This window comes from Rhopilema esculentum, chromosome 7 (genome assembly GCF_057945365.1).
Source record: "Rhopilema esculentum isolate cy_ngs chromosome 7, ASM5794536v1, whole genome shotgun sequence".
Lineage (NCBI taxonomy): Eukaryota > Metazoa > Cnidaria > Scyphozoa > Rhizostomeae > Rhizostomatidae > Rhopilema > Rhopilema esculentum.
In genome coordinates this window covers 369,798-379,565 of record NC_142821.1, presented here as the reverse complement: position 1 = coordinate 379,565, position 9,768 = coordinate 369,798, and the positions used below count along the sequence as shown (strand labels likewise).

The 9,768-nt window shown below is 38.1% G+C and overlaps 1 protein-coding gene across 1 annotated transcript; it reads left to right on the top strand.

Annotated features, from left to right (window-relative positions):
* Window positions 1–638: 638 nt before the first annotated feature.
* Window positions 639–9,155, top strand: LOC135683170 (uncharacterized). The gene is made up of 3 exons (XM_065198352.2): window positions 639–1,328; window positions 4,718–6,392; window positions 8,969–9,155. The coding sequence occupies exons 2-3, from the start codon at window positions 4,795–4,797 to the stop codon at window positions 9,153–9,155; spliced, it is 1,785 nt and encodes a 594-aa protein (XP_065054424.2). The 5' UTR covers window positions 639–1,328; window positions 4,718–4,794.
* The last annotated feature ends 613 nt before the right edge of the window (window positions 9,156–9,768 follow it).

Sequence of the window (9,768 nt, the reverse complement as noted above, 5' to 3'; positions counted from 1 at the left end):
TTTTGTTTGAATGTTCAGAGGCACTTTATTATTGTCAATTAATCTCTTTATTCCAGTTTCAAATATAACTTCTGCTAGCCTAAGAGTAAAAATGAGCGTTATAAAAACCACAATAATGAATAAAAGCTATCAAAAGCCGTGCTGTCAGTCGGAGACATAACAAAGTGTTTCCTCCCTTATCTCAGATATAGCCTGGCAAGCGGCCGCATTTTTCCTTTTGCCAATTTCGAAATGCCCTGTTCCTGTGTGTGGCGCGGTCGAACCATTTGGAACCACTGAGATCAGTGTTTAAAATCAAATGTCAAATTGCAATGTCAAATTGCAAGACAGATGGAGCTAAATCCCTCAACTGTTAGATCGAAATCGTTTGTTTTTCACTTTCAACCTCAAGATTCTCTTTTCTTTGAACAGCGAGAATCTAATTCGTAGATTCGTCGAGGAAAAAAACCTAGCAAACATGTTATTTATTGAGCACTCAACCACATACATTCAATAATTAAACTTGGAGCAGCTATGGGGGTTTGGGGCCCGCCTGACTGCTAGAAAGACCGGGGATATACGACCTATTAGCTGCAACCACAACGACTTCTTCTACCCCCTTCCTAAACGGCCTCTTTGGTCCGCAGATTTGCAGGTTTCATAGACATTTGACAAGAATGCCACAAGCTACGGGGTCAATGTTATTGCTGAATTAATCTCGGCTAACTTAATAGAGAAATAACTTATTTAAAAGAATGCTTAGGGTAAAGATTTGCTAATACTACGAGACTTTATTAATGCTTTGAGTGCTTAGATTGTCTGTATTGTTTGAGTTTCTAATGGTGTCTGTTTTTGACTTAATTGAGATTAAATATGCGGATTGAAAGCCTTTTCAAATATATTATGGAATGAAGACAATGTGATTCTGCTTACGTCAAGTATCAACAAAAGTTTCCTGGCAAATTCGCAAAGCCGTGCTAACCACTACAACAGCTATCGCCATAAAAGTGCGAGAAACGGAACGGGAGGTGTGGTTTCAATTCATCTGACAATCCTTAGCTGGCAAATGGAGGATATCGTTCTGAAAGTAGAATTTCTGATGTTTATGTGCTGCTATTTCTAGTTTCATGGAACAGTTTAGAAATGGCAGGCGGACTCGATGTGCTTTGTTGACCTGAACGAACGCCACCAGGCATGGTGAGATATTTGTGGTTAAGCCAGTCTTAACTGCTGTTGCAAGGGTAGATGGACAGAGTCTTTTATTTTTGTTCGTTTTAACTATCTTGATGCAAATAGTTCTAATGGATTCGTACCAACCCGCCGCGAAACCAAAGCTCAGGCATCACAAGGTAACGATCTCACTATATTATCAAAATATTACAGATAGTACAATCATCTCTTTTAGATATTATTTAGTGGAAAGAAATGTTTTTAAAAAGTTTATCATAATAATATTTTCAGAAGAAATTACTTTGGCTAAGATTAACAAAAATGGGAGATAAGGACGTTATCTTCAATTTATTTTAAATTTCTCGGGTTTTTTAGAATTTCATACCCCAGCACCAATGAGCACCTGAAAAGAATTTGAAATGTAAATAATGAAGAAAGGATTTTCAATAGCGCCTTTGTGAAATGAGAGGAGGAAAGGCAAATAAACACTACGATGTGTTGGGCCTGTAGTTGTTTCATGAACAAAAAAGTAGCTAAGCTGCTCTGGAAAACTTATCGTTTACATATCTCTTTATATGAAAGACTATCGTTTACATATCTCTTTATTTGAAACCAAACATAGCATCAAATTGAAATTACCTTTCAAACGAGCTCGCAATTGCAGGTAGTCTTGAAAGTACGCAGTTATTTAATACAGTGCCTATTTAAAGGTGTTTCATGGTGCTTCAGGCTATGGGATCTAAATTCAATAACCCAAATTCATGAATTCTAAAAATAGATTTCTGTGACGTCATGACTTTAGAACTCTATTGCCCAAACTGTTGTTTCCCTTGGAAATGGAGAAGATATTCAGCTGGTTGTAACCTTATTTGTCAGCCATCGCATCCAAAATATATGAAATATTATTTCTATTGTTTGAGAATTGAAGTACGAATTAATAAGAATGCAGGACTGTACCTACTATCTTTCTTCTGGAGAGTAAGGGGCCTCATGCCCCTTAACGGGGGTCATAATCGCTTAAGAATTAGGCCAGCTCTCAGTGCCTTGCTTTCAAGGTATCAAAATTTTTGGAAGTAAAATGACAAATTTCCATTCATCTGCAAATCATCTGCAATCTCTCCAGAAAGTTTAAAGGGCATTTCAAAATTGACAGTATATAAAATTCTTGGAGATTTTGCTATATGAATATAACATAGTCGTCAAAATCATCCCATGTTGAATTGCTTTTCGCTGGGTTATAGAGGATGCATACGCCTCTCCTTCGCTTCTTGACATCTTCAAAGAAGATTCCTTTCAAACATTTTTATTTCAAATAGGGAAAAGAAGAGTTCCCTTTTTTGGACAAAGTTAAAAAAATGATTTTTTCGACGTAAACAGCGATTCCAGTTCTAGAAAAAATTAAATTAAGACTAGAAATGGCATTTTGAAAATCTTTATAGCCAAAGAGCATTTTCAAAGAAGTTGCCTTTTCCAAAGAACAGATACACCTCGCAATGAGGACGGATAGAATTGGAGAAGCACCATTGTTTGAGAACAATAGAAACAAAAGGAATTGTAAATTGAAAACAAAGGACTTCTATTTTCTTAACTTGGGAATCGATGCTTGTCCCTACGCACTGGACTCGGTCGCTTTATGGGTGGTGCTGATGTTGGTCTATTCAAATGGTCGAAACCAATCAAATCACAGAGACTAATCAGCAGTTTTAACGATCGTGCATGCACATGCAACTGCAAACGAACACTGCTTTGAACGCTGCCTGTAAAGTATGCAGTTTTTTCAATAAAAAGCTAAACTATGACAGGACAATATATTGATCATTTCAGCTATTGCTTGAGGCTTAGAATTGAGTCCTTGCCACAAAATGAACTAGAAAATTTCACCTCAGGTTTCATGGGGGCTTCATGTTGCTAAATGGTGTCCTGTTCCCGGCGCGGGTACTCACATTATGGCCATTCAGGGTCAAAGAGGGCCAAAGCTTAAGTGTTAAGAAATAACCCTCAAATGGAAGTCTTTTGGCAATAACCCTCAATTGGTAGCATAAGAATCGAAATTATGCTCTTGGTAGCATCATTTCTTTGTGCTCGCCTGGTCGTACTTTGACAAATTTCTTCGCCATGGACTGTTATTAATTCTGGAAAGAGGGTGATTCGTGAGCATCAAGATCATATTTCATCATATTTCATCTCCATTGGCCCGTCATTCGATTTACGTAAACGGTTGCAAAATCTGGAAGTGGTCACATATTCAAAGATGTTTCGGCACAGATTAGCCATTTTAACGTAGGTGCAAGTCTTGATTCAAATTTCATGCCAAAAAATCAATTGAAAGGAACAAAGTCATGATGACTAGGTGTTCTCTCCTGGGGTTCATCTTCATTCGGCAGTTCGTGTGATCTCGCCAGCAATAAAACCAATACCAAGTGATCACTTTCAGGTCTAACAATCGTGCAATCTTTTATCATGACTCAGTGCCATTAACACGCAGGTGTTACCTTCTTTTATCATGTTTTGGTAAATCGTAACACTCTGGTTTTATAGTAAAGTATGAACTACATAATATGCCGTAACTATGATTTTGTGATTGTTGGAGGCATAAAACAATGTCCTAGACCGATAAAAGTGGCCCATTATAACCGATGTCACTCCATGAAAATCTCGTACGCCTTTGGCAAAAAGTTTTGTTTTGGAGAAAATCCGCCTAAAATCCCTAGAAATCCTATTTTTCTAAAAAATCTCGTACGTTATTTGGGAAGAGTGATACACCCCTCGATTTTAAGTATTCGGGAAAAGAAATGCGAATTAATGGCTGTTCAAAATAATGTTAGAAAGCAGTGTCAGGAGCACAGGCTAATATGACAGTGGCTCTCGACATTTGACGTACATTAAACTAAAACAGAAATTTGCTCGCCTAAGGCGCTTCTCCTACACGAACTTATTTTAGTGTAGCTTGTAAACAATTAATAATAGTTGCAGTGTATTCCTTAATAATTAGTGTAGCGTATTCCTGATTAATAGTTGTTGTAGTTGTTGTAGTCACTAAATATGCGTATTGAAATATGCAATTAAAAAATAAGCTTTGAATTGAATGAGATTAGAAAAGACATAGAATTAGTACGGATCGAAGTTAGGATCTAAACTAGAATTTACGTTATGATCGATCGAAGTTATACAGTCCTCTATTGCAATTAGAATTGGAGCCTAAACAATAAATCTTTGTCTTTTTTATCCTGCATCTGTAGTATTGAACTTGAGCCACCAGCAAATATTTCGCATATAGCTTGCGACTTTTTTGGCTGATTCGAGTTTAAATAGTTTGTCATGGTTGTATGGGCGTAGTGGATGCAAAAAAATTTAGGGGGGGGGGGGGGTGGCTTAGTTGATGAGGGGGTTGGGCTGCAGCCGTCGCAGCCCCTACCTCTCCTACGCCGATGCTTGGTTGCATATCAGTACCAATAAAGTGTTAAATAATAAAGTTGCGTATCTTCTCTTTTCATCGTTTCTAGACATGCTCAGTAATTTTCTATTTTTTAGATTCAAAATTGAAACGTCTTTTACTTCTATATTTTAGATCATGTGTTGTGCGGTCATTCGGGCTTCTTGAGGTGGCTTCGTAGATACCTGTTACCAATAGAACGGCAACTCAAAATGATGAACATCTACGTAAAGGTACTGTTTGGGTCTGCGTTAACATTCGCCGCACTCCAGGTTGTTCATCTAATATTTTCAAACTCACACTATATGAGCGGTCAAGCATCACTTGAGTCTTTCCGCGCGGGAAGCTGGTCATGCGAGCTGGACAAACAGTTGGTCCTACATCTTCGAAAAGAAATTAAAGAGAAGGAAAAACTTCTGAAATATCGCGAGAAAGTTATCAACACGCTGCGGAAAACTGTATCACAGCTTAACAGAACGACACAAAATGAAATGGGACCGTTACCGTTGCCTCAAGTTAAGAGTGTTATACGAAAACGATCCTTCTCGGAAAATTATGAGACCCAAAATACGTCAGAGCATGAATCTAAAATAAGCATTAAAGGAAAAGGAGTGAAGCAGGACAAAAGTCATACACCATTTCCCGATAAGCTGGACGAAGTGGCGAGAAATGGCACAAAGCCATGCTGCATGGCTCTGAAGCGAATGTCGGACATTCTTCGTCAGTACATCGACACCATACGGGACTTGAAGAATCAAGTGGCAATTTACGAGCAAACCAATGTTACTGCAAAACTGCTCCGCTACGGGGAGATAGTAAAGCGACAGACTATTGCGAAAAACTGTTCGACGTACTTTATTCCAAAACGAGTGGAAAAGCAGAAAGATGAGCTCTTCCTGAGTAGCGATTTGCATTCGATATTCGAGGCACAGCCGTTGTACATGGAACCAAAACAGAAAATTGGAAATTTCGGTGCAAAACATCGTAATATTGACTTGAAAACAGCCTGGAGTTGGGCTGTTAAAGAACTGAAAAAATACTCAAAAGATAAATCTGAAAAGACTCTAGAACCCCTTGATATTCTTTTCAATGGAGATCCTCTGAAAGGAAACCAGTATATATTTACAGCTAGGACGAAATCGGGGAAGGTTTTTACTGTGCCTGTTCTAAGGCCGCTTGGTCCGTACATTAGCGATGGGAAAATAATGGAACAGACAGCAAGGCTGAAGGAGCTCATCAATATTATAGTTCCTCTTTCTGGACGGTCTCATTCCTTGGAAAAATTCCTTCATATGTTCCATGAAGTATGTACAAAGAACAAAGAGAATGTCTTTCTCACAATTGTAATATACGGAAATTCAACTACTGCTGCTAAATTGAAACATACGATTAACGCGTTTGCAAAAAAGTCGCGCATTATAGGATACGATATTATGAGACAGGATTTGCCGTTCTCGCGTGGCCGCGCGCTAGATGATGGGGTGAACCGATGGAATGGCAAGCGAAACGTATTGATGTTTTTCTGCGACATTGACGTAACTTTCGATCGTAACTTTTTGCGGAGATGCAGAGCAAATACGAGAGCTGGTAAACAGGTTTACTACCCGATATTGTTCTCGCAATACAACCCGCAGATATCCAATAAGAATAGAACGGACAAGCATACTGTAGAGATTGACTCAGAGTCGGGCACATGGCGGCCGCTGGGTTTTGGTATGGCCTGCATTTACAGGGCTGACTACCTCAAAGTTGGCGGATTCAACTTGAAAATTAAGGGATGGGGAGGCGAAGACAACGATTTATTTAACAGGTAATTTCATGATTACCCAAGTATCTTTACCTTTTTTTACTCACATGTAGTATCATTCATTTCATTGCACGGCTTTTGCTTAGGTTTATCGATTTGAGCAGCATGTACTATTATGACACACTGGCCACACCAACGTATAGTATAAGCCAAGAGCGTCCAACATACGGGCCGCAGGCGATTTGATTTCCTGTGGCCCCTGCTAAATCAAATAATCTTTTAAAATTTAGCCCATGAGCTATGTCGATCTCTGTATCTGTATCTGTATGTTACTTAGCTACTAACTCACTAATGAGTACATACGCTAAGGGTCTGTTGTTGATTCCTGATTTCCACTGAACGCCTCTATTCATGCGAAGCTGTCTCGACCTTCAACATGAGCATAATTACAAAATTTTGCTGCAAAATGAAGTTCGGCCACTTGCAAGAAGCTTGATTTTCACGAAATTAGATTTACAGCTTAATGATGAAGCCAGAACATGGCGGTGGAGTTGCATTATGCTGGCTTCATCATTAATGATGAAGCCAGCATATGTCGATGGTGTGCCATTCCCCTCAAAATGCTTTCTAATCATTGGGGCGTTTTCTCTTATGAAGCTGAACAAATCAAAGCTACCAGTTTAAAATGTGGTATGATAAAGACTCTGCAACCAAAATATATAGCATTTCGCATTCATAATTTTCTAATATATCTATTTGTTTAACTTTTCATATAAAGTTTTCATGTTCAATACAAAATTTGTCGATAGGTTTTGCCCGCCTTTGCAGTAAAGTTTTTTTTTTGGCCCACCTAAAAAATAAGTTGGGCAACCCTGGTATAGGCCCTTAGCAATAGTCACAAAGGGGAAGAATTTGTGACATAGAATGGCTAAATTGCCTGGTGCAGATAGTGGCAACACGCTAATCTTCCGCAAAGGCAGGAAAAACCTGAGGTCTTATTTATGCAGAAAACCCAGTATGCAGACATGGCGTACCTGAAAATGGTATCTGTCAATTTATATACTGAAAAAATTAAAATTACTGGCGCACCTGGCATTTTCAGACGATATTTCCGCATTCACCTAAGGTGTGTCCGCAAGGATGCTGCTGCCGAAGATCTACGTCACGTCAAAATCGGTAATGCTCTGCAAACTGGACCAATAACACTTGACAAGAAAAATGGATCCTTCCATCCTGACCTATTAATTTTATTTCTTCAAGTCATTCATGCTAATAATTTTTGCATAACCAGCTTGACTCGTGGGGAAACAAACTCTCTCTAGAAATTAGACATGGGCGGATCCAGCAAAAAATCTGACTGAGTTCCAGGCCAAGGGTAGGGTCTTTCATATGATGCATTGATAATTGTGCCTAAGACAACATTATTATTCATATTTATGCATTTTGGTATCAGGGGGGAGGGGTAGGTACTATCCACTCACTAACTCTAGATTCTAGATTTCTTTCCGACAGAAAACAGGGCCTCTGTGAAAATTTCTGCAACCCCCACCCTTTCTGAATACCCTCTTGTTTGTCTTGGATGCCACAGCAAAGTTTTCCCTTTTGTTTTGCTCGCAATTTGTTGTTTTGCCTACGTAGACACCAGCCTATTTTTCAAACTATGGTGTTCCGTCTGATAACAGGTATCCCTTGTCATCAACGACTGCAACTTAAAATAAAGGTAGTTAATGCTCCTGGAAAATTAACGATACTTCCTGGTTTTACCTCAAACGCTTAATAATCTGCTAGAATGATGCGAGGGTCGTGAAAATAAGACATCTGCAGTCGCCATTTCGAATTCAACGTTTTGCAGTTCCAGCCACAACAGATCAGAAATAATAGGTACAGCTCTCTACTGGCTATTGTACAGCTCTCTTACAAATATGGTATCATTTCCGAGTTCCAGATGCTGTTTTGACTGAGTTCCATCAGTGTTCCAAACAAAAATTTTATTGTTTCAATTCATTCACTTCCGAGGCACAAAACGTTTATTTCCGAGTTCTAGGATTGACTGCTGTTGTCCTCCACATAATCTGGAAAATCGTTTCAAAATCACGACAGAGAAAAAGGAAGGAAAAGGGCGAATGAATTACATCAAACTGGCAATTTTAGGATTTTGAAGAGACTGCGATAAAACTTATAACTTCTAGGTTTCACTTTTTTAGTTTAACTATTACTTATTTCAGGCAACACTATTTTTAGCTGTATGTTGGAAAACTGACTGAGTTCTGTGCACCAAGGAACTCACTCTGGATCTGCCTCTGGTAGATACCCTTTAAGTAAATGAAGTGTTGTAACTAGGACTGTCGTCCGTCACGATCAGGGGTGTAACACTTCCTTGAGAAAAAACATTCCACTTCAAAGATGACGAGTTTTTCCACTATCTTGGGCAAATAAAGATGGCTCACCCACTTTGACGGCTATTGGGACCTGGAACCCCCACCCCCCCCCCCACCCCACTTGATGAGAACAATATCTAGTGATGTCCCTGGTTTGCAAGAGACAGTTACATGTCGCAAATCTAACTTTTTTACCAAGTAAAGTTTTTGCGAAAATAAGCATTTCAACATGGAATTAATTTGCTTTTATTTTGATTTTAGATTATCAAAAAGTCCAATAAAGACAATACGTGCACCAGACCCAGGACTCTTTCACAAATGGCATTTTAAAGAATGTGATATATCACTGGATAAAGTGAAATACAATCATTGTTTGGGTGCAAAGGCAAGGTATGAAGGATCCCAAAGACAGCTAGGGCTCATTTTATTCAAACAACCTGAAAGGTAGCAAAATAAATTAAGCAATAGTAATATTGGCCATTAAACAGGCCAAAAATAACTGGTAGACCATCAAAAGATCATAAAAACACTCTGTTTTGGAGACAAAGTAACAGCCAAAAAGGTACAGAAACATAATTTTAATTACAAAAGTCTTTGGTTACAAAATAATTCTTCTTGTTGTGAATCTAAAAGGTGCAGGGAATTTTGTTCAGGCTTCTATTTAATTGAGAAAATTTTTTTTATTGATGTATGTATTGAATATCTGAAATTTTAAAATCAAATTTTGATATCAGAAATAACAAACAGATTTTTACAACATGTTTAAAATAATAGTGCTGTCAATTTTAATAATATGCAATAAATGTTACCTCAAAGTAAGACAAAGCCTTTGTTTCTGTCAAAATTACATTTAAATAGTTGTGTGCACTATTTTATTTTACTGCACTTAATTACCTTTTAAATTATTTGGAAATGAGTTTAGGAAATAATATTTATTGCTATCTTTTGGGTCAGGCTTCTGCTCTCCCTGATGGTGACTGATAACAATTATGATAGTTGGGGACAATGACAACTAAAATAATTTTTACCTAGTTTATATAATTGTTTTATAGATCAAATTC

Excerpts from the sequence above, each read along its gene's own strand:
- LOC135683170 (XM_065198352.2), top strand. The coding sequence starts at position 4,795 with ATGATGAACATCTACGTAAAGGTACTGTTTGGGTCTGCGTTAACATTC. Across the intron at positions 6,393-8,968 it reads GACAACGATTTATTTAACAG|ATTATCAAAAAGTCCAATAA; the intron begins GTAATTTCATGA and ends TTTTGATTTTAG.